At 49.5% G+C, this 24,042-nt stretch overlaps 2 protein-coding genes across 7 annotated transcripts; one reads left to right on the forward strand and one right to left on the reverse strand.

Moving 5' to 3' along the window:
* Positions 1-1,438: 1,438 nt before the first annotated feature.
* Positions 1,439-8,909, forward strand: MPI (mannose phosphate isomerase). 3 transcript variants are annotated; one of them, XM_032417615.1, is made up of 8 exons: positions 1,439-1,508; positions 1,996-2,123; positions 3,229-3,429; positions 4,141-4,282; positions 4,601-4,783; positions 6,610-6,783; positions 7,594-7,796; positions 8,153-8,909. In XM_032417615.1, the coding sequence occupies exons 1-8, from the start codon at positions 1,493-1,495 to the stop codon at positions 8,369-8,371; spliced, it is 1,266 nt and encodes a 421-aa protein (XP_032273506.1). In that variant the 5' UTR covers positions 1,439-1,492; the 3' UTR covers positions 8,372-8,909. The 3 variants fall into 3 exon arrangements, with proteins under 3 accessions (XP_032273506.1, XP_032273507.1, XP_032273509.1); XM_032417616.1 differs by having other exon boundaries at positions 1,448-1,508; positions 1,896-2,123; XM_032417618.1 differs by having other exon boundaries at positions 1,487-1,508; positions 1,900-2,123.
* A 471-nt stretch (positions 8,910-9,380) lies between these two features.
* On the reverse strand, positions 9,381-15,697 carry FAM219B (family with sequence similarity 219 member B). Of its 4 annotated transcripts, none has more exons than XM_032417621.1 (5): positions 15,455-15,697; positions 15,158-15,245; positions 14,375-14,452; positions 13,914-13,962; positions 9,381-12,439 (listed from the first exon to the last, which is right to left on the reverse strand). In XM_032417621.1, the coding sequence occupies exons 1-5, from the start codon at positions 15,666-15,668 to the stop codon at positions 12,275-12,277; spliced, it is 594 nt and encodes a 197-aa protein (XP_032273512.1). In that variant the 5' UTR covers positions 15,669-15,697; the 3' UTR covers positions 9,381-12,274. The 4 variants fall into 4 exon arrangements, with proteins under 4 accessions (XP_032273512.1, XP_032273511.1, XP_032273513.1 ...); XM_032417620.1 differs by having other exon boundaries at positions 9,393-12,442; XM_032417622.1 differs by having other exon boundaries at positions 12,354-12,442; positions 13,804-13,962.
* Between the last annotated feature and the right edge of the window lie 8,345 nt (positions 15,698-24,042).

A 24,042-nucleotide genomic window follows, 5' to 3' on the forward strand; every position in this document is an offset into this window, starting at 1 on the left:
CCACCCCTTCTATCCCCTGGGCATGTGAGGTAGAGACTGTGGGAATTGGGGAAGGGGGAGGGAAGCAGAGTCAGGACTGTAGGCCCTCATTCCACGTGCCTCAGCTGGCTGCCCTCCTCCTGGGCTGCTGACTGAGGTCCGGATGTAAGGGCCTATTTCCAGAGGATTAAGCAAGATTACTCCACAAACAAGGCCCAGCCCAGCCTTCAGCATGCAGAGCTCCAGGTGATTCTCCCTGACTTCTGTATGTGTGACATGTGAGCAGCTCAGCCTGGAGGAGCGACTGGGTTTGTGTCTGCAGTACTTAGGGCAGGGAGGATCAGAGGAGCACCGAGCACTGACTGCCTTCCTGCACCTCACACCATCCCATCTCACTCTCCCACACACCTGTCAGGCTGACATTGTTATCTCCATTTTATAGAGGAAGAAACTGAAGCTGAGGTGGTTAAGGGCCTTACATGTGACATTTGCCATCATCAAGCATCAGTGAGTCCCTACTTAGATCACAGCAATTCTGAGGCGCCGGGGTGGCTCAGTGGTTAAGCATCTGCCTTCGGCTCAGGTCATGATCACAGGGAGTCCCGCATCGGCATTGGGCTCCCTGCTTGGCGGGAGGCCTGCTTCTCCCTCTCCCACTCTCCCTGCTTGTGTTCCCTTTCTCGCTGTCTCTCTCTGTCAAATAAACAAATAAATAAAATATTTTAAAAAATTAAAAAAAAAGATCACAGCAATTCTTTGCTACTGACTGAGCTACTCAGTAAAAGCTGAAGTTCTCACAATAGCCTGCAAAGTTCTGCCCACTGCCTTTCCTCTCTGACCACCTCATGTGTACCCCGCCTCCACACACACGCTCACTCTGCTCCAGCCACATCGTCCTCTCTGCTATTTACTCCAGAATAGGACAAACACATTCCCACGTTCCCACCGTAGTGTCTTTGCTCAAACTATTTCTTCTGCCAGAACATTCCTCCTCACCTCCAAGTCTGTGCTCAAGCCTCCCCTCCTCGATGAGACTTACCGAGACATTTAAAATTCGGCAAACTGCTTCCCACTCCCACCCACCCACCCTTACTTTTCGTGGAACTTATCTTCCAACATACTATATGATTTACTTATTTATTATACTTATTTGCCCGTGTTCCCTTCACCAGAATGTACGCTCTATAAAGGCAAAGTGATCTTGTTCTCGGATGTATCGCCAGCCCGCGGCATTTTGCCAGTGCTCGGTAAATCTCTGTCCCGTAAAGGAACGAACGAATGAATACTGAGACCCAGGGTTGCGGGCCGGAAGTCTCTGGGCTGCTGGAGGCTCCTCGTGACAGCTGGAGGGTGGCAGAGGCATGAAGAGTCCGAGGAGTGTCGGCACAAGGCGCACCGGCCTCCAAGGAGGCGCTGGAGGAACTACATTTCCCATGAAGCTCTGGGAGCAGAGGGGCCGCGGGTGCTGCCGGGAAGGGCGTACGAGCCAGAAGCCTGATCCGGTACCGGGAGGATGGCCGTTCAGCAAGGTGGGCTGTCGCCTGGGGGCCGAGGAAGGTGGGGGTGGGTCGCGTCGCGGGGACCCTTCCCGACCTGATATGCCAGGTGGGACCCAGGCTTGCGACTCCGCGGAAAGACAGATGGGCTCTGGACAGAGGAGGGGGCACCTGCGATGGGGATTGAGCCGTTTTTTCAGCGCTCGCAGGAGGGTCTTGAGGGGAGGAGCCACGCGTGGATCCCTTCGAGACGGGGTGTCGTGTAATAGGTTCCTCCCGCTCCCTCCCCGTCCCTCCACGCAACTATCTCCCTCACGTCTACGGAGAAGCCTTACTGCCCGCTTTACAGATGGGAATATCGAGGCCTGCGGAGAACTGTCTCAACAACCTACATACTACTTATTTGACTTCGTCCCCCAGACAGAACCCTCAGCTCGTGTCTAGTTTTCCCAAGACTGTAGGGTCAGGCCTCAGGAGTGGAGTGGAAGCTGACCCACGGTCTCTGCCCCCCTGCTCCCAGTATTCCCACTTTCCTGTGCGGTGCAGCACTATGCCTGGGGGAAGATGGGTTCCAACAGTGAAGTGGCTCGGCTGCTGGCCAGCAGTGACCCACAGGCCCGGATCTCAGAAGACAAGCCATATGCAGAGGTGAGACCTGGGTTGGATTTCATTTTATATATTTTTTAAAGACTTTATTTATTTATTAGCGCAGAGCGAGAGAGAGCAAGAGTTGGGGGGAGAGGCAGAGGGAGAGAAGCAGACTCCCCGCTGAGTAGGGAGCCCAACACGGGGCTCCATCCCAGGCGAAGACAGATGCTCAACAGGCTGAGCCACCCAGGCGCCCCTGCATTTCACTTTAACAGCAGGTGAGAGGAAAAGATTCCTCCACTCAGAGGGCCTGGGGCAAGTCCTGTGGATCAGCTGGGAGAGGGAGGCCGCAAAGAGGGAGGAGGCCCTCTTGGCTCTTCAGATCCCATCAGGTGATGAATCCAGATGGTAGCACTGAAAGAAGAGAGCTTTTGTCATACTAGGCTGGGATTTCCGGTACCCTCTTTACCCCCAAGAACTCTCAGCATTTACTGAATTTTAATTCAACCCTTTTTTAATTTTTTTAAGATTTTATTTACTTATTTGACAGAGAGAGAGACAGCTAGAGAGGGAACACAAGCAGGGGGAGTGGGAGAGGGAGAAGCAGGTTTCCTGCCGACCAGGGAGCCCAATGCGGGGCTCGATCCCAGGACCCTGGGATCATGACCTGAGCTGAAGGCAGACACTTAACGACCGAGCCACCCAGGCGCCCCTAATTCAACCCTCTTTGACAACTAAAACTTTTACTTTGACTAGCTTTTACATTTTAATAGCCTAATATATGTATTTTTCCTGCCCATTTAGGTGAGATAAAGCCAAAGCATAGCAAGGCCTCTACTTCTGAGATTGGAATAAGTGAATGTTAACTCTTCTCAGAGCCATTTGAGAGAGCTTTTTAGTGACCTTGACAGTGCAGGTGTCATTCTCATTGGACAGATGAGAAAATCGAGACCAAGTGACCAGAAATAACTAGCCCAGGCCTCCACAGCTGGCTGGAGGCAGAGCCTGAAGTGGGTCTCCAGACTACTAGTGTTCTGGGGTCTGCTGCCTTCCTGTATGTCTGTGATGGCATGAGCATTTATACCCAGGCCTGAGAGGCCCATCTCAGGATTCAGGCTGGTGGCGCCCGGTTCTTCTTTCCCTCCCAAGTTCCCTGTTTTTCCAGTTGTGGATGGGGTCCCACCCCCGGGGAGATGCCAAGATCCTTGACAATCGCATCTCACAGAAGACCCTAGGCCAGTGGATTGCCGAGAACCAGGACTGCTTGGGCTCAAAGGTCAAGGACACCTTTAATGGCAAGCTGCCCTTCCTCTTCAAAGTGCTCTCGGTTGAAACGGCCCTGTCCATCCAGGCACACCCTAACAAGGTACAGGATCAGAGTGGGATGGAGAGGTCAAAGTACAGAAGAACTCATGTCAAGGCTCTCCCACTACTTTTACTGCTGCTTTTTACCCCACCCACGCCGCGCTCCAGCCCAAAACTAAATCCAGGCCTGACAACTCCCAATTTAGCTCAGGAAGGCTAGATGCTGGTGACACATGCTGGCAGCCAAATCTCAGTGGACAGCTGACCAGTCTGTGCCAAAGGAGCTTCTCCTGGGTTCCCCTCATCCAGCCCAGGACTACTCCTATCTACTGTTTCCCCCGCTGGCTCTCTGGGAGAGTTCACCTTCCAGAGCAGAGCAGGCATCGTAGCTGTTGCCTCAGCTCCTAGGCATTTGTCTGTCCAAACTTCTCATTTCTAGAAGGCAGAGTAAGACCCAGAGAAGACAGGGATGTGGCCAAAGTCACACAGCTTGTTCGTGTCCGAGCTTGGTTTGGTGTTTGGGCTTCCTGATCCCCAGTCCAGGCCTCTTAAAGTCTCCCCCAGGTTTGGCCTGTGTTCCTGCCCTGGGTTGGCTAAACCCTGAGTTTCTGCATTATGCCCTGAATGGGCTCATTGCCAAAAGTATGAAGCCACTGCTGTCTGGCGACTGGGGAGGGGAGAGAGCGAGGGCCGGGTGGGACTGGTGTCCTACTAGCCTGGTAGGTGGTGACTGCACTTTGACCATCCTCCTCTTCGCCTGGCCGTCCCACAGGAGCTGGCAGAGAAACTGCACCTCCAGGCTCCACAGCACTATCCCGATGCCAACCATAAGCCAGAGATGGCCATTGCCCTCACCTCCTTCCAGGGTTTATGTGGTTTCCGGCCCATTGAGGAAATTGTGACGTTTCTGACAAGTAAGGTTGGGCACAATGCTGAGAACATGCATATTGGGCCTACGATGCATGGGCAACCCCAGGCAGAGCTGGAGCAGTGGCAGAGAACAGAGGCTAAGTGTCACAGAACTGGGGGGCTGGTTGGCCTGATGAATTCTTGAAGCCACTGGGGCGGGCCTGTGAGACCAGGTCCAGGTGTGGTTGCTGAGGCTGGTGGTGAGCAGTTGGTTTTCACCTCAGAGTTTGCTCAGCATTGCCTGGCTCCTTGGTTAGGGGAGGAGCTTCTTTGGGTTCCATCTTGCCATTCCTGATATGGGCCCTGGCCTGGCCTTCCTGCAGAGGTGCCTGAGTTCCGGTTTCTGATTGGAGATAATGCAGCAACACAGCTGAAGCAGAGCATGAACAGTGACTCCCAGTCTGTGGCCTCTGCTCTGCAGAGCTGTTTCTCCCACCTGATGAAGAGTGAGAAGAAGGTGGTGGTGGAGCAGCTCAACCTGTTGGTGAAGCGGGTCTCCCAGCAAGGTGGGTGTTGTGCGCCTGGGTGCAGCGCCCTGTCCTGCCTTTTGCCCCGGCACAGACACTAGTCCGTGAGGACAGGCTTCTCAACCCGTTGGCGCAGGTGGAACACCAAAAGGGGCCCTTAGATGACTTCGATGGCCTATTAGCAACTGAGCATTTCTTTCTGTCTTGTGGAGCAGGGCCCTAGGTTGAGTGCTGCTTCCTAACTGGCTCTTTTCTCTAGAGGGCTGGAGACAGATGGGCCTGGACGACTATTAGGAGGTCTTCCACCTAGGCGTTCTGAGACTTCCCCAGCCCTACAGTTGCTCCCCATGAATGGATTTGTACTTCTGGCCTAGAGAGCAGGAAGAGGATAAGGGGATCCTCATCTCCTTTTCTCAAAAGGCCTGAAGCCCAGAAGCCCAGAACTTTGAATCAGTAGATCTCCCCGCCCTTTTTTTTGTTAATACACACACACACACACACACACACACACGTTTCCTTAAATACCTGCTCTGTGCCCCACCTTGTGCTAACTAAGGAGAGTTCAGGAAATGACTGTGATGGGTGTGGTTGTCACATTTGGGTTGGGAGGTCAGTACAAGCAGTATAAAACAAGGCAGAATGGACTCCGGGTATGAGCTTACGGGGCACATGTGATGAGGCCCCAGCCCCTTCTCTAGGAGACCCTGGAGCTCTTCTGGTTCTCTCTCTGCACATTTCCCCTGCTACCTCTGAGCCACAGAGAATTATTTTATCCAAGCATATCCTTTGTTTTCTTTGTTTTTTTTTTTTTTTTGTTTAGTTTTTGGTGTTGTCTCTGCTTGCATGCCTCCCCTTTGGGGCTTCTTGCACTCTTGACAGAACAGATTACTCTTGCCGGGAGTTCCCAGAACCCCCTGTTCCTAAGTGAGGTAGAGCCTTTAGCACCTGTGAGTCTATATCATCCCATGCACACTTGTGAAAACCGGGGTTTTCTCCAGGCCACGGACCTGGCTCTTTGACCTTTATGTTCCCAGTGCTTACTTAGCACAGAGCGGGTATTCACGTCTTTGTACGAAGACTCAGAACCACCCTCCAATCCAGACCAGCTGGTTTCTTCACTTTGGCACTGACACATTCAGCTTTCACTTACTCATGCCCTCCCCTCTTCTCTGCACACTCAAGAAATCTGAGCTCACCACCCTGCCCTCCCCTAATTTCCAAAGCCTTCCCCCACTACTCTAGCCCAGGCTGAGGACACATTTTTGGTCCTGGGCGTATTCTGCCTCTTGCTCTCTGGGGTGACCAACCAACTCGGTTTGCCTGGGACTTAATGATTTTCTGAGACACAGTACTTTCAGGGCTAAAAAAGGGAAGGGCCTGGGCTGTCTGGGACAGTTGGTCACCCCATATGGAACTCTTGGGTTATCCCCTAAATAGATTGAGCTCTACAGCAGTGGTTCTCAACCAGGGGACACTGGCAGTTGTCTAAAGAGACATTTTTTGTTTCCAAACATGGGTTGGGGGTGCTATCTTTTGGGTGGAGGCCAAAGATGCTGCTAAACATCCTACAGTACACAGGACAGCCCCCACAACAAAGGATTATCTGGCCCCAAACTTTAGCCCTTTTAGTGGCTGGAATAATGCTGGGCACATAGACAATCAGAATGGGGAAAATGGCATCTGTATGGGCTGGAAGATCAAGGAAGGCTGGCCCCCAAAGGGTGGGGTTGTGGCTAGGAGAACACACCTACCCGTTTCTGGATTCCTGGGGGCAGGGATTTGCCCACGACTTGCTGGCCAAGGTGGGGCTGTGAACACCACTGAGTGTGTTCCTAAGTGGCCTTGGGCTGCTCTGTGACCCTCAGTGGCTGCTGGAAACAACATGGAAGACATCTATGGGGAGCTCTTACTGCAGCTGCACCAGCAGTATCCAGGTGATATTGGATGCTTTGCCATCTACTTCCTGAACCTGCTCGTCCTGAAGCCGGGAGAGGCCATGTTTCTGGAGGCTAATGTGCCCCATGCCTACCTGAAAGGAGGTGAGCCACGTTTTTTTGTTGTTGTTGGTTTTTTTTTTTTAAGATTTTAAGTAATCTCTGTAACCAGTGTGGGGCTTGAACTCACAACCTCAAGATCAACAAGAGTCGCATGCTCCTCTGACTGAGGTAGCCAGGTACCCCAAGGTGAGCCACATTTTAACAGTGAGCCCCATTACCAAGCCTTGCTTCCTCATCTAGATAAAAGGGGGAGGGGTCAAAGAGAGACCTTTAAGGTCCCACCAGCTCTGACCTCCCAGGGTTCCTGGGGTGGGCCGGGTAGTGGCCAGTAGGGATGAAGAATGCCAGCTTAGTGTTAGACACTGCTTGAATCTTCACAGGGACCCTGTGAGGTCACGGTACTCTCACGCTCCCCTGTCTGCGTGTGTGGGAACAGTCTGAACCCAGGCTACACTGGAGCAAGGCTGTTGTTCTCTCCCCTGCCTCACACTACCTTTGCCTGTCTGTCCTATCTATCCAGAAATTTTTGTGAGAAAATACATTGCCACAGAAAGGTGTCACATTTTGACTGTTGGCTATTTATCCACTCACGGACAGGATTCTGTGGTAGAATAAAGTCTGGGGAGGGTTGGGGCTCCCCCAGTGGCTAACAAGACACCCCCTGACAAAAGTGGGTGACCTGCCACCTGTTTTTGGTATCTCTTAGCCCATTCTCCCAGATTATGCATTTCACACATTTTTGCCTAACTCTGCAGGGGGTTCATGGCCCTCGGGTTAGGAGGCCCAGCCCTGGTGAGCCAAACTCCAAGACATCCTTCATCAGGTTAGCACATGACATCTGTCTGTCCCCAGACTGTGTGGAGTGCATGGCGTGTTCAGACAACACCGTTCGTGCTGGCCTGACACCCAAGTTCATCGATGTGCCAACCCTGTGTGAAATGCTCAGCTATATCCCCAGCAAGGACAGGCTCTTTCTTCCAACACGGAGCCTGGAAGACCCCTACCTCTCTATCTATGACCCTCCCGTGCCAGACTTCACTGTCATGAGGATGGAGGTGAGTGGGGGTGGTGGCGGCTGTGGTGGTGGGTGTCTTTCGTATGGCAGGAAAAAGCCTGGCAAGGGCCACAATGTGGAGTACACCTGGAGCTCGGTTCCCTTTCTTTTACGCACACTTAAAGGAGGTGGCGGGGTGGGGGGGCCTACACATGCCACAGCCGCAGCTGCGGGGCCTACCCATTCCTCTTTGTACCAGGGACCAGACATGGGCCTCCATGCTGACGGGAGCCTGAGCAGTGGGGGAGAAGGTGGGCGAGCTCTCCCTCTCGCTGCCCCTGAGTTTGTCCTGGCTCCCCCGTGAGCGGACAGGCACAGAAAACGAGCTGCATCATCCTGTTGTTTCTTTCTGCCCAGGTCCCTGGCTCCATCACTGAATACAAGGTCTTGGCAGTGGACTCTGCCAGCATCGTCCTGGTGGTCCAGGGGAGAGTGACAGCCAGCAGTCCTACAGCCCAGACGCCGATCCCCCTGCAGCGTGGTGGGGTGCTTTTCATTGGGGCCAATGAGAGCGTCTCACTGAAGCTCACTGCGCCCGATGACCTACTGATGTTCCGTGCCTGCTGCCTGCTGTAGAGACCATAGCCTTCCTGGCTCTCCTCTGACAGTTACCCTGAATCCTGGCCAGCCTCTTCTCAGGCCCAGCTCCAACCCCATCCCTACTCTAGACTTGAGTATGCCCTGGAAGAGCGGGGGTAGAGTAGTGAGCTTGAAGGTTGTGACTCCAGAGCAAGCCTCGGACAAACCATCTTTCTCTAGGGAGGAGGACCCTGGTGAGGACTAAGACCTGACACTCCCCTCGTATCCTCACCATACCTGAGCCAGGCTCTCCTCAAGGCAGGAGGCGGCAGCTCCGTTCCAGCTGACAGCATTAGGCAGGCTGGTAAAAATCTGTGATTAGCTCAGCATCACTCACAGCAAGAGGGTAGGTAATTTCTACGAACAGCGTTCTGTCCCTGGGACTGCCCATTTCCTCAGCTGCAGAGGGGGAAAGAGTAGGCCTGTGGACTAATGTTACTCATTGTCACCCTCTGGCTCTGTCAAAGCAATTAAAGGTCACTTGTGTTGGGCTATGAGGGAGAGCAGTCAGCCTTCAGCGTTCCAGTCCTTGAAAGTGGGCTGATCGAGCCCTTCCTGGATGTCAGTTTTTGCTTTAATTGCTGCTTCCAACGGCTCCCCGGGGTGGGTCTGTATGGAGCCTTTTATAGGAACATACGGGAGGGGCAGCCAGCCTCAGCTGTAGCGCGGAGCTTGGAGGCTGACCTCGGGTCCTACAGATGTGGAAGGTGAATCTAAAGACAGGTAGTCAGGGCAAGATTCCTAAGTGTTCTCAGGTGGCCTCAGGGCAGGGATCAGCAAGCTAAGGCCAGCAGGCTGGATCGAGCCACAGCCATCATTTACATTCTGTCCCGCAGCTTTCGGGCTGCAGTGGCAAAATGTTACAGATGCACTGGCCCTTCACAGAGAAAGTCTGTCAGCCACTTCTTTAGAACACGTTCAGTCATTATACATACGGGGATTCGGGGACAGGACGACCCCATTTGTGTTGTGAAGAGAAACCTAGCTACATTTTCTAAAATGGCAGAAAGTATATAGGACATCTCCTCGCCCTGTGCCTACCCTCTGCAGGAGGCGGCACAGCTGTCTGAGATCCTGTCACCCCAGACTAAGCAGAGCCGCAGGCTGTTCACTCCTTCCTGTGGAGTAAGGGTTTAGACTGGCACAAAAGGATCTTTCCGGGCTGCTGCCCATTCTAGACCCCCTGCACAAGGGAAATCCAGGAAACTACCTTCAAAAAAGTTCTGGCCAATCTGTTCTGCGGTTTTTTTGGCCTCCAAATTTTGTTCAACTAAAAAACAAAAGATGACCTGGAAAAACAAAGGGTCTGCCAAAAGAAATGCCATCTAAAGAGAAATGCTACAAAGGTGTGCTCCCTCCAATGATGCAGGCCTGAAAATGATGCCCACTGGGAATAGCAGGGAGAGGGAGATCCTAGGAGGAATGGCCACAGCTGGGGCTGTTAGGCGTTTCATTTCAGAATCAGAGGGCTGTGGTCTAGGCCTTGCTTAAAATCCTATTGCAACACAGAGACAGCTCAACTAGCATGATTGTATTTATTCTTAGAAACTTCCAGAGCTGTAGAAGCCTAAGCCAAGAGTTCTGTACTGTGTAAACACCATACACATACTCCCCTCTGTGAGGTTAACTGTGAATACACCCCTCTCTCCCCAGGACACTGTCACCTGCAGAATACCTAGCACTCTGAATTAAGGCACTTTGGCCCTAGGCACCTTGATGCCTTTACTGGTGACATTTTAGCCTGGGACCTCTCGCCCTAAACAACAGACCATTCCTACCCTGCCTAGCTGCCCTGTTCCTCCAAATTTCCCCATAAAGATAATGCCTTCTGCACGGAGTCAGCCAGTTCTGGAACATCCTCTCCAGGATCAGTGTTTACTTAAAGTAACAACCATCTGGGGGCCTCGGTCTTGGGGTCCTGCTGCCACCTTCACCCACAGCTGCTGCTAAATGCTCAGGCTATTCTGTCCAGTTCCCCCACACATAATGTGGCCCCACACGGCTCCCTGCTACCACCACCGTCTCTCTACACTGCCCCGCATCTGTGCCCTCTCTTCATGTGCACTTCGGCACCTCTGCAGAAACCAGAAAGGCCTGAAAATAGTCTCTGTGGAGGGGCGAGGGGTTCGGGATGAAGATGTTCTTCTGTCTTCCCTGCCTGCAGGCATGGGCACCAAGCGCTCAGCAGGTGAGGTACCGTGTGGCACTGCAGAGTCCCACTCCTGGAACAGCCTGCGTCCCTGATGCCCCAGACCCCAACCTGAGGTGCCCGTGGCCTCTGTCCCATCTCCCTCCTGTGATGCTGCTAGATTCTAAAATGTTAACCACAGCCCCCTGGGTGTCATATATTCTTAACTTTTAGATTTGCCAGCAGCACCAAGACAGAGGCCAATCAAGCACTGACAGATTACCCTCGTCATCTGACAAGGTCTTTTTAACTGACCTCAGCCTTCCAGTCACCTCATTGGGTAAAACAAGAGTCCATGTGATCCCTCATTCCTCTAGAGGCCACAGGACATCAAATAAATCACCAGATCAGGCACTTCCCATGTGGGGCCCACACCCCAACCCTAACTACCACGCCCCTCAGGCTGGGAACCGTGTCCACACTCCTCCAGTCCTCGCCACGGCTCTAGGTGAGGCCAAAAAAAGGAACCACTGAAAACCATTCTAGAGAGGACTGGTAGAGCAAGATACCGTCGGGGGTGGGGTGAACTAGCACGGTCACTGGGGAGATGATGCCTGTCTCAGCTGTGTTCACACTGAGGGCTGAGGCGGGGTTGCCCCAGAGGTTTACTGTAAAGCCCAATCCTCAGTATCTGCGGGGAGGCCCATGCTGGAGCGAAGAGAAGCCCTCTGCAATGGGCGATTATCTCCTCAGGCAGGGGCCTGGGAGCTGGCACACGTCCCTCCCCCGCATGCTGGCATGCTGGCATGTAGGATGTACAGCCCACACCGCTGTGCCATACACTTCTCACCCATCGCTATTCTCAAGTTTCAAAAGCTAAATAGGAAGGCACCTGACCGCTCCCTGCAGCTCCCTCTGCTGGTCACCCAAACCTGCAGGCTTCTGGGGCGAACTCCAGTCCCTTCACCCAACCTTTACACTCAAAGACTGGGTGTTGAACCAGCTAAGACCAAGACAAGGAAAGACAAATAAATAAATATGTACATAGTGGAGCAATTTTTCTCTAACTAGGGGTGGGCTGACCACAGTCACTAAACCCACCCAGTTTGAGCCAGTTGGGGATGCTCTGGGTCCAGGGATTCTGGAAGCCTTGATCCTGCTGTGCCATCAAGCAGCGGGCTGTATTCCCTGCCAGTGCCAAACAGGTGCAAGGGGAAGAGAGCCAAAGGGCCTTGCTTTATGCATTCTTGAGGGTCCCATTGTGGAGCCAGGAAGACGGAGCATTATGGAATTTCTTAAACTGGTCCCAAATAGTTCAGCTAGTTTCCAAAGACTCCCAGCTGCAAGCCATAAAATGCTATTTTCTGCTTCCATACAACACCGTCCAGCATAGCCCGGGCACAAAAGCTCTTTCTCCCTCCATTGAGCAGGACAAATACCAGTCAAGATGTCTGCAAGATTTCCTTAGCCAACTCTGTCACCACAAGCATCAGGATTCCTCTGTTCCTGCCCTTATTAAAGTGGTTTTTCCAAACTGCTCTAATAGCAGAGGAAAACTGCAGAATTCCACCTGTCACCCTATGGCCCAGATGGGGGCCTCTGGCCTGAGAAGCACCAGGTAAGGCATAACTGCAGGTCATTGACCTTCCCAGAGAGTCAGTGCCGCCAGTGATTCTGGGGCTCACAGCAGTCCCCACTGCACTCTGTGACCTAAGAAGGGCCAACAGGGCTCTGCAGGCATGGTGAGCAGGGCCCATCTTAGGGGGTTATGTCTACTGGAGGGTACAGGAGGAAGAGTCCCCAAGACAGCACCAGCAGCAGGAGCACGTTGAAGAGGCCATAGGCTTGGGAGGAATGAGGTCCAAGTCCTCATCATCTGGAATCTCATCCAGGTGATACCCATCCTGGAGCAGCTGCCGGCTCACATCCTGGTTCACCTGCTAAGAGCAGAAGAGGAGAGAACTATAAGCCAGGTGGCAAAGCAGAAATAACTGCTGCCCAAAGGGCAGACCTACATTCCCTTACCAGAGCTTCCTGTCCACGCTCCACCCTCAGGCCAACTCCATGCATCACTGGACTACATGAGGAAGTGCCCCCACCCAGCAATGAGGGGCCCCAAGCAGCCCGAGCCAGTACTGTCCAGGCTGCAGTGTCACTAACCCCCGGGGGAGCTGTTCTCACTAAAGAATCCTAAGGCATCTGATGTAAATATCAGATTCCACATTACATTTGAAAGTCAATGGCCTGACCCGCTGGTCCCTGTAAAGGCTGAAGAATATGGGACAACGATACCAGAACAATGGGGTAGAAGATGAGTTATGTAGGAACAGGGTGGGGAGCAGCTTTGTCCGCACTGCCGGTTAAACACGTTAGCCTTTATGCCAGCAGAGCTTGCTCCCTGCAAAGTGGAACCTGTCAGCCTCGCTTTACCAGTTCCGCTGAGCAGAAGAAACAGGAGATTGGGAATAGCATAGGACTTTCTCTGGCTCCTGGCTAATTTTTCTTTTCTTAGTTTTAACAATCTCAGGCACCCAGATATTCAAGGAGAATAAAATTTACAAACTGCTTCTATTCTCTTTGGCAGACACTCGGGGTGTGGCCAAGGGTTTCCAGAACAAGGAAAAAATACCAGTGGCATACAGTCATGTCTCCAGCACTCTGCCTCTATCTAAGGCAGTAAGCTACACATGACAGATCTTTCCGTCCCTGTGTCTCCGTCTGGGACCGTCACTCTGGAAATGTGTGCAAAAGGCCAGCCCACTGGTATCTCAGTCTGAGCTCCCATTGATGGAACAACTGAAGGAACACAAGTTGTTTGGCCTGGAAGAAAGCAAGCTTGGTGGAGAATGGCCAGGGGAGAGACAGGAATGCTGATCTCAGATAAAAGACAATCAAAGGAAGGGACACTAGAATTACTGGGTGACATTGGAGGGCAGGCCTAGGACCACTGAGTCCATCCTGCAGGAGACATTTCAAATTAATAAGGAAGACTTCTCTAAGAGCTACCTGACGAAGGAATTTGTGTGTGTGTGTGTGTGTGTTAGAATAAGGGCAGGCAGCAGGGCTTCTTGGAGGGAGTGAGTACCCAGTTACAAGAAGCATTCAAGCAAGCAGAGGCTGGTAAACACTTAGGTGGGATTTTTCAAGAGGATTCCTTTTCTAAGTGGTCACCTGCGCTAGAAGACTTATGAGGTCCTTTCAGCCCTAAGGGTCTATGGTCTCTTGGATTTTCAACAGCTTTCCTCAGACACCTATACCTCTGCTGGGGGAGCAGGGCAGAATAGAAGATTGGAGAACAGACCGGAAGTCTGGCACAGTGCCGTGCATACAGCAGGCACAAGACAAGCATTTGGTAGTGGCGGTGACGCTGCCTGCAGCCTGGCCCCGTGCAGAAAGGCGCTCTGGACTTGCCTCTGCAGAGGAATACCCGGAGGAGTATCTGGATTCCAGCTCCCCATCACTAGGAGAAGAGGAAAACAGTCAGTTCAGGGGGGTGCCTGTGGAGCCCAGCTGCAAATGGCAAGGTGGAGAGCATGCAAGGGGGTCTGGAGGACTTGTGAGACAAAGACCATCACAGAACTCAAGCCCAGAACCTGTCATGAGTACCACTGACTCGTTCTATTGGCTCTAGTAGGGACGGGGTCACTGTCACTAACAGTGAAGATATAACAGGGGAGGAGGATTCCCCCACACAAGGTTAGTGTTCCAAATCGAAGAGCAGCATGATCACCTGAGTCCTCTAACCAAGCTATCCTGGGAAGGGATAATGCTCTGAAGAAGACAGCTCTGGAACATGCATGAAGGGTCTTGGAAGAGATCTGCAGTTTTACCCAGGTCACTCCCCAAGGGATACTCTCCAGGAGAGCACTCACCTGTCAGAGTCGAGGGACACCAGGTTTTCATCTGGACTCTGACTAAGGGCAGTATAGCCCTTGTTAAACTTCACTGACCTGAGAGGAGATGGGGAAGAGACCAAGCATAGATAAAGCAACATTTCACAGGGAAAGCCAGAGTCCTTGCTCTTATGGAAAAAGAACTGACTGTAGTACTCCTGTCTTGCCTTCTACCTGTCACACAGCCACCGCTGCCTGCCCTGTATCTGGCTACAGCCACTGGGAATATGCACTTCCCCACACCACTCCCCCTACTGCTCCTGAGGAAACACCTACTCTTTCGAGTACGCGAAAGCTCCCCCACTTCACCTTACTTTAACCAGAGAACAGAAAAACTGCAAGTCCTGGGGCAAATCTCTTCTTCACCTCTCTTGAGTTTGAGCTCTTATCTATAAGAGGCGCTGGATAAGGTCCTATCCAGCCCTCAGAGTTTACCATTCTGTTGAAAAAGAAATACAGCACTGGCTGTTCCCACACCGCTTTCTATCCTCACTCCTAGGGAACCCAGCCACTGTGCTGCTCCCAGAGAATGATCCCATGCACTGACAAAACTGTTATTCCAAAGCCCTTTCCTTGACATCATTACATCCTTAAAGGAAAAGAAAAGGTCATTCCTCTTCCCATTTTAAAATAGTGAAAAAGACGGGTTGGCGTCAGGTGAATCACTAGCTTGGTCTTAAAACGTGAGAGCTCTTGTCTCCCAGCCCGAGGACCAAGGCCTTTTCTGGGAACTGCTTGCACAGAGGTGGCGCCTGCTGAGACCTTTTCGCTGAAGAGTCAGGGCGGTTCGGCGAGGCCCCCAGCATGCCTTTTCTCCGCAGAACAGCCTTGGCCAGGTCCCGGTGCTTCTCTGGAAGTCAAAGGGCCCGGGTCAGCGGGGTCTTCCCCACTCTGCCGTGTCTCCCAAACGCCAGGAGCCCCCTCTCTCCGAACAGATTTTCGGGGACGCGAGCGGGCTGCAGCTGCCCCTTCGGGGTCGCCCCTGCAGGGCTCCGGAGCCTGCCCAGGGGACCAGGTAGCCCGCCCAGGCAGAGACACCCCCCATCGGGCCGCACTCACGCAGCTTGGCCTGAATGGAAGGCGCGCGCGTCACCATGTACGGTCCCCTCTTCTCCACAACCGCCGGGGGCCGCTCCCCCAATAGGGAGACTCCACTGCCGCTTCGCCCGAAGGGCAGCCCCGCAGCTCCCGCTGCGCAGTCCGGGGTCCCGCCGGGCCGGGGTCCCGGGGTAGACGTCCGTACCCCGGACCCGCTGGAATCCGCGGTCGCCATGCTCCGGCGACGGCCCGCCGCGACGCAGATCCCCGCCTCTTGGCTTACGAGTCGTGGGCAGGGAGGGAGGCGGTCTCTTCCGAGAAGGATGGAGACGCGCAGGCGCGGGCCTTACCGCCTTATCCGTCCAAGCTTTCCGGCCCCGCCTGCCGTGGGGATAGCACAATTGTTCCGCACTGCCTGGGTCTGGGTACTTTCAGTTCCGGCTTTTGAGATACACCGCTGTACTTATAGTCGGCCGGAACCCGGGCATGTCGAGGCCAGTTCTGGCTCCAGTGGGAAGAAAATACCGATATTTATGCATGTGCGCGCGCTGGGCGGAGCCCTTTCCCCCCACCCCCGCGGCGCGCACTCGCTCTCCGCAGTGTCTCCGCGTGGGTCAACTCGCCACATCCCGAGCTCCCAAAGGCGAGCCCTGGAGAACCTGGGTTGAACCCAAAAGAGCTGTATGAGGAAAGGAGATATTAAGCGCCCTTCTCCAGAAAAAGAAACAGGTCGGAGAGGTTCAAGGCCTTTGAGCCGGTCAGACACTAGAGGCATTGCCTGGGCTGATCCATCTAACGTCAAACCCCCGTTACTTCCAACACTATTTGGTGCGCGACTCTCTCTAGCCTTCAAGTTTGCACATTTTAAAATGGAGCCAACATCACTGCCCGCCGTATAGCGAAAAATAAGTGCAAAACAGGCTGTGGAAAGAAGGATGAAAGTGCACTGAGTCTGTGTGTGGCAGGGCACGGAGATGTCATGGCTCTTGACTTCTCTGGCCCCCAAGGGATGTGCTTGTGACTGGCTAGAAAGAAGCTCCAGATCCTTGTAGGAATTGCCGAATCTCATGAGGCCGCCAGGGGCTAATTGACTGGCCTCCACAGGGTAGATCAACAATATGCAATTTTGAGTCCCCAGGGCCACCCAAACAGTTGAGCAGTACTATGCCTTAAGCAGGATAGGAAAAAAAATTTAGGACTGGAAAAATCAGAAGCACAGAGGAACGTTAACTATTTTGGTGGATTCCACCCTTAAAAAAAAAATTGTTTATTTTAGATAGAGCACGAGCACGAGGGGCAGAGGGAGAGGGAGAACCCCAAGTAGACTCCCTGCTGAGCGCAGAGTGAGAAGCAGGCTGATCCCACAACCCTGAGATCATGACCGAGTGGAAACCAAGAGTCCTTCGCTTAACCGACTGTACCACCCAGGAGCCTGGACCCCCGTTTTAGATGTCCAGAAACAGCAATTTCATATGGCTCAACTTTTTTTTTTTTTTGAAAGTAGGCTCCAGGCCAAGGGTGGAGCGCATCTAGGGGTTTGAACTCAGGACCCTGAGACAAAGACCTGAACCGAAATCAAGACTCCACCCCCCTTAATGGACTGAGCCACCCAGGTGCCCCCATATGGCTCAATCCTCATGACTTCCCAGTGTAGCCGGTTGTTATTCCTATTAGGCAAGTGAGGCTTTGACTTGGTCAAATTCACCAGTTAAGTGGGAACGCTGGGATTTGAATCCAGCTCCCTGTGGACTCCAAAGACATGTTTTTCTCATGGTTATGCTGCCTGTTAAACTGATGGGGACTTCACCAAGGGCCAAAGAAAATGTGACCAGAACCCACACGATGTCACAAAGTCTCCAGGAACTTGTAGCAAGAGTGTGAGTGCCCTCATTCATGCCCCTCCTAGATCTCCCATCATTAATGCTCAGTTAATTACTATGTGATTGAACAGGTTCTGCCACTTACTAGCCAGGTATTTAACTTCTTTATATCTCCATTTCTTTAGCAGAGAAATGGAGATAATAACAGTACCTATCCAACAGAATTGTGAGGTTAAATTGTAAAGTGCTCGGAATGGCACCTCGCATATAAGAGCTCAAGATATGTAACTTTAATGGGGGAACATGCAACTCTTGATCTCAGGGTTGTAAATTCAAGCCCCTGGGTGGGTGCAGAGATTACTTAAAATCTTTAGGGAAAAAAAAAGTAACCTTACAAAACTTAGTGTTCTAGGAACTTAGTGTTTATTCTCACTTGGCTTTACGCTTCCCAAGGGTGGACTGCCTTGTTTATTTTGTAACTCTAGTTTTGATCCCTTTCACCTATTTGCCACACCCTGGCAACCACCAATCTGTTGTCTGTATCTATGAGCTTGGTGTTTTTGTTTGTTGTTTTTATTTATTTTTTTTAAAGATTTTATTTATTTGAGAGAGAGAGAGCATGAGCTGGGGGAGGGGCAGAGGGAGTAGCAGACTCCCCGCTGAGTGGGGAGCCCAATGCGGGGCTCAATTCCAGGACCCTGGGATCATGACCTGGGCCAAAGGCAGACCCTTAACTGACTGAGCCACCCAGGCTATTTTTATTTTTTTAAGTAATCTCTGCACCCAATGTGGGGCTCAAACTTAGCACCCTGAGATCAAGAGTCACATGCTCTACTAAGCTAGTCTAGTGCCCCTGTTTGTTTTTTAATTCCACATATGAGATCATACAATATTTGTCTCTTGGTCCAACTTATTTCACTTAGCATAATGCCCTCTCAGGGCTCCATCCATGTTGTTGCAAATGGCAAGATTTCATTCTTTTTATGACTGAATAGTATTCTATTCTATACATATGCCATATTTTCTTTATCCATTCATCCATCGATGGACACTTAGGTTGTTTCCATATCTTGGCTATTATAAATAATGCTGCGGTGAACATGGGGGGGTGGTGCATATATCTTTTCAGATTAGTGTTTTCATTGTCTTTGGATAAAAACCCAGAAGTGGAATTGCTGGATCATACAGGAGTTCTATTTTTAATTTTTTGAGGAAAACTCTATACTGTTCTTCATAGTGGCTGCACCAGTTTGCATCCCCACACGAGGGTTCTTTTCTCCACATCCTTGCCAACACTTGTTACTTCTTGTCTTTTTGAGAATAGCCATTCTAACAGGTGTAAGGTGGAAATCTCTCTAAGGTTTTGATTTGCATTTCCCTGATTAGTGATTTGAGCACCTTTTCATGTGCCTATTGGCCATCTGTATGCCTTCTTTGGAAAATTGTCTATTAGGGTCCTCTACCCATTTTTTAATTAGAGAGAGTGTGAATGAGAGGGGAGGGGCAGGGGGAGAAGGAGAGAGAGAATCTCAAGCAGGCTCCTAGCTCAACGTTGGAGCCCAACACAGGGCTCGATCCCACGACCCTGAGATCATGACCTGAGCTGAAATCAAGAGTTGGACACTTGGGGCGCCTGGGTGGCTCAGTTGGTTAAGCACTGCCTTCGGCTCAGGCCATGATCCCAGGGTCCTGGGATCAAGCCCGGCATCGGGCTCCCTGCACAGTGGGAAGCCTGCTTCTCCCTCTCCCTCTGCCTTCTGCTCTGCCTGTCTGTGCTCTCTCTCTGTCAAATAAATAAATAAATAAATAAATAAATAAATAAATAAATAAATAAAAAGAGTTGTACACTTAACCTAGTCACCCAGGGACCCCATTTTCTGTCCACTTTTATTTTTTATTTATTTTTAAAGATTTTGTTTATTTGACAGAGACACAGCGAGAGAAGGAACACAAACAGGGGGAGTGGGAGAGGGAGAAGCAGGTTTCCCATGGAGCAGGGAGCCCAATGCGGGGCTTGACCCCAGGACCCTGGGATCATGACCTGAGCCGAAGGCAGACGCTTAACGAAGACTGAGCCACCCAGGGGCCCCTGTCCACTTTTAAATCAGATATTTTTTTCTTTCTTTCTTTTTTTTTTTGCTATTGAGTTGTATGAGTTCTTCATATATTTCAGGTATTCACTCATTGTCAGATAAAATATTTGCAAAGATTTCTCATTCAATAGGTTGCCTTTTCATTTTGTTGATGGTTTTCTTTACTGTTCAGCTTTTTAAAAAAGTTGTTTTTTTTTTTTTAATTTTAGAGAGCACACACACACCCATGAGCAGGAGGAGGGGCAGAGGGAGAGGGAGAGAATGTCAAGCAGACTCCTTGCTGAGCGTGGAGCCCAACGCAGGGCTCAATCTCACGATCCTGAGATCATGACCCAAGCCGAAATCAAGAGTCAGATGCCTGACTGAGCCACCCAGGCACCCGCTGTTCTGCTTTTTAGTTCGATGTAGTTCCATTTATTTTTGCTTTTGTTGCCTTTGCTTTTGGAGTCAGATCCAAAAATCATCAACAAGACCAGTGTCAAGGAGCTTACTGCCAATGTTTTCTTCTATGAGTTTTGTAGTTTCAGGTCTTACATTCAAGTCTTTAATCCATTTTGAGTTAATTTTTGTGTATGGTGTAAGATAGTAGTCTGGTTTCATTCTTTTGAGTGTGGCTGTCCGGTTTTTCTCAACACCATTTATTGAAGAGACTGTCCTTTCCTCACGGTATATTCTTGTCTCCTTTGTTGTAACTTAGTTGACCATACATATGTGGGTTTATTTCTGGGCTCTCTATTGTGTTCTATTGACCTAGAATGTTTTTATGCCAATACCATACTGTTTTGATTACTACAGCTTTGAAATATAGTTTGAAATCAGGGAGCAGGTTGCCACCAACTTTGTTCTTTCTCAAGATTGCTTCAGCTAGGGGCGCCTGGGTGGCTCAGTCGTTAAGCGTCTGCCTTCGGCTCAGGTCATGATCCCAGGGTCCTGGGATTGAGCCCCGTATTGGGCTCCCTGCTCTGCGGGAAGGCTGCTTCTCCCTCTCCCACTCCCTCTGCTTGTATTCCCTCTCTTGCTGTGTCTCTGTCAAATAAATAAATAAAATCTTTAAAAAAAAAAAAAAAAAAGATTGCTTTAGCCATTCAGGGTCTTTTGTGGTTTCATACTTATTTTAAGATGCTTTGTTCTATTTCTGTGAAAAATGCCGTTGGGATCTTGGGAGGGATTGCATTGAATCTATAGATTGCTTTGGGTAGTATGTACATTTTAACAATATTAATTCTTTCAATCCATGAGCATGGTATATCTTTCCATTTGTGTCTTATTCAATTTCTTTCATTAAAGTCTTGCAGTTTTCAGAAAGTTTTCACCTCCTTTGTTCCTAGGTATTTTGTTTTTGAAGCAATTGTAAATGGGATTGTTTTCTTTCTGATAGTTGTTAGTGTATAGAAACAACAGATTTTTGTATATTGATTTTGTATCCTGCAACTTTACCAAAATCATTCATTAGTTCTAGCAGATTTTGTTGGGAGTCTTTAGGATTATCTATATATAATAGATCATCTTAAAATAGTGACAGTTTTACTTCTACTTTCCCATATGGATGCCTTTTATTATTGGTCTGGCTAGGACTTCCAATACTGTGTTGAATAAAAGTAGAGTGGACATCCTTGTCTTGTTCCTGATCTTACTTTCAGCTTTTCATTTTTGAGTGTGATGTTAGCTGCAGGCTTGTCATATATGGCCTTTATTATGTTGAGGTACGTTCACTCTAGACACACCTTGTTGAGGTTTTATCATATATAGATCTTGAATTTTGCCAGATGCTTTTCCTGCATCTGTTGAAATGATCACGTAATTTTTATCCTTAATTTGTTACTGTGGTGTATCAGGTTGATTGTGATTTGCAGACGTCGAATCTCCTTGCATCCCTGGAATAAATCTCACTTGATCATGGAACATGATCCTTTTAATGTATTCTTAAATTCAGTTTGCTAATATTTTGTTGAGGATTTCTGCATCATGTTCATCGAGAGTTAATTTTTCCATCCATGAGCATGGTATATCTTTCCATTGTGTCTTATTCAATTCAATCCTGCTACTTCCCTCTGAAACTCTTTTCACATCTCACGTTTCATACTCTAACCTTTGACTTCTCCCATTATTGGTAGAGCAGATAACTACATGAATCTGCGGGTCTTTTGTGAGGTCCCAAGTCACCAGCTTCACTTTCATCCCCACATTAATTCATGTCATTTCCTTCCAGGGAAGATTTATTTCCCAATCCTCACAACATCCTTATGTGGCACTATCATACCCATTTCACATATGTGTAAGGAAAGTGAAGTGAGGGTCACAGGGATTAACTGATCTGCCGAAGACCACAAAGTTGTAGAGGTGAGGGTTGAATCCTTATCTGCTTCAAAAGCCTGTCCTGTTTTTGTACCAGTCAGGTGTGTGCGTTTAATGTTATAGACTGAATTTTATCCAACCCCAACCCCCATTCATATGTTTAAGCTCTCACCCCCCAGTGTAACAGTTGAGAGATAAAGCCTTCAAGTGATTAAATGAGGTCATAAGGGTGGGGCCCTAATCCAATAGGACTGGTATCCTTATTAGGAAGACACACCAGGGATGTACCACAGAGAAAAAAGCCCCATTTCTTCATTTTATTATTACATTATTGTCTCCCATCAGCTGATGGGTAAATATACAAAGATGCTAGGACATACTGACATCACATCCATCTTGAGGGGATCTAACTGGAATTTCACATCATCTGTGTAGTATTCTTTTTAATTTTTATTTATTTTTTAAAAAAGGTTTTATTTATTTGAGAGACAGCATGAGCAGAGGGAGGGGAAAAGGGAGAGGGAGAAGCACACTCCCCGCTGAGTGTGGAGCCCAAGGCAGGGCTGAATCCCAGGGCCCTAAGATCATGACCTGGGCTGAAGTCAGACACTTCACCACCCAGGCGCCCCTTAATTTTTAATTTTTTTAAGTAATCTCTACACCTAATGTGGGGCTCAAACTCACAACCCTGAGAGTCACACATTACTGACTGAGCCAGCCAGGCACCCCTTATCTGTGTAGTATTCTTGCCAAAAATGTTTAACTGGATTTTAATCATGAGGAAACAAGAGTGCAGACTGTAAGGCATTCTACACCACCACTGGCCTGGACTCTTCAGAAAAATTGACTGTATATATCTTATGGCAAACTTCTTGAAATATATTAACAGTATTGTGGTAATGTAGGAAGAGAAAGTCCTTATTTTAAGATATCTGCTTAAGTATTTAGGGGTAAAATGCCATGTCTGCAATTTACTTTCAAATGGTTGAGGAAGGGGCGCCTGGGTGGCTCAGTTGTTAAGCGTCTGCCTTTGGCTCAGGTCATGATGCCAGGGTCCTGGGATTGAGCCCCGCATCGGGCTCCCTGCTCAGTGGAGGGCCTGCTTTTCCCTCTCTCGCTGTCTCTCTCTGTCAAATAAATAAATAAAATCTTAAAAAAAAATTGTTGAGGAAAAAAGTGTATATATACTAGGAATAAAACAAATGTAGCAAACTATTAATTAGTTTTTAATTTTTAAAAATAGAGAATAAGGAAAGAAAAAGCTCGAGACCCCATTCTGTTAGGGTAGAAGCCCCTTCCATCATCAAGCTTTGGAAGCATATTTTTCTTTAAACTGTGAACATTAATTATCATCTACTTCTTTTAGGTAGAACTAGGGTCCATTAAGCTAAAAGATAACCTGTTTTCTCCAGCATAGTAATCAATCAAATTTGATTTATAGACAGTGGGGTAATTGGCATGACAAAACAGGCATTTGATAGGAATAAGAGATTTATTAGATTTAGTCACCTCTGCCTCTTAGTAATAGTCCTATGATTCAGAAGTTTGCTTGCTTTGAAAATAATTTCCATTATTTTAGAATAGGGGTTGACAAACTTTTCCTGTAAATGGTCAGATAGAAATTTTTGACTTTGTGGACTTGTGGATATCTATCCCACCTACTCAGCTCTGCCACAGTACTGCAAAAGCAGCCATAGAAACCGCACAATGCAAGTGTACTTAATGCCACTGAACTACACACTTAAAAATGGTTAAGATGGCAAATTTTATGTTACGTGTTTTTAACCACAATTTTTTAAAAACTCAAAAAAACAGGGGTGCCTGGGTGGTGCAGTCGGTTAGGCATCTGACTTCTGGTTTCAGCTCAGGTCGTGATTTCAGAATCCTGAGATCAAGCACCATGCTCAGCATGGAATCTGCCTTAAGACTCCCTCTGCTCCTCCCCGCTGCACTTGCACATGCACTCCACTTTCTCTCAAATAAGTAAATCTTAAAAAAACAAAAACAAAAACTTAATGGGATGCCTGGGTGGCTCAGTTGGTTAAGCGTCTGCCTTCAGCTGAGGTCATGATCTCTGCTCAGTGGGCAGTCTGCTTCTCCCTCTGGCGGCCGCTCCCCCTGCTTGTGCGCGCTCTCCCTGACAAATAAATAAATAAATAAATCTTTTTTTTTTTTTTTTTTAATTAATTTATTAATTAATTTATTTATTTGACAGAGGAGAGAGAGATAGAGAACACAAGCAGGGGGAGCAGCAGGCAGAGGGAGAGGGAAAAGCAGGCTCCCCGCTGAGCAGAGAGCCCGATGCGGGGCTCGATCCCAGGACCCCGGGATCATGACCTGAGCTGAAGGCAGACGTGCTTAACCAACTGAGCCACCCAGGCGCCCCATACATAAATAAAAT

The sequence above is a fragment of the Phoca vitulina genome, unplaced genomic scaffold (assembly GCF_004348235.1).
Source record: "Phoca vitulina isolate PV1807 unplaced genomic scaffold, GSC_HSeal_1.0 scaffold20, whole genome shotgun sequence".
Classification (NCBI taxonomy): domain Eukaryota; kingdom Metazoa; phylum Chordata; class Mammalia; order Carnivora; family Phocidae; genus Phoca; species Phoca vitulina.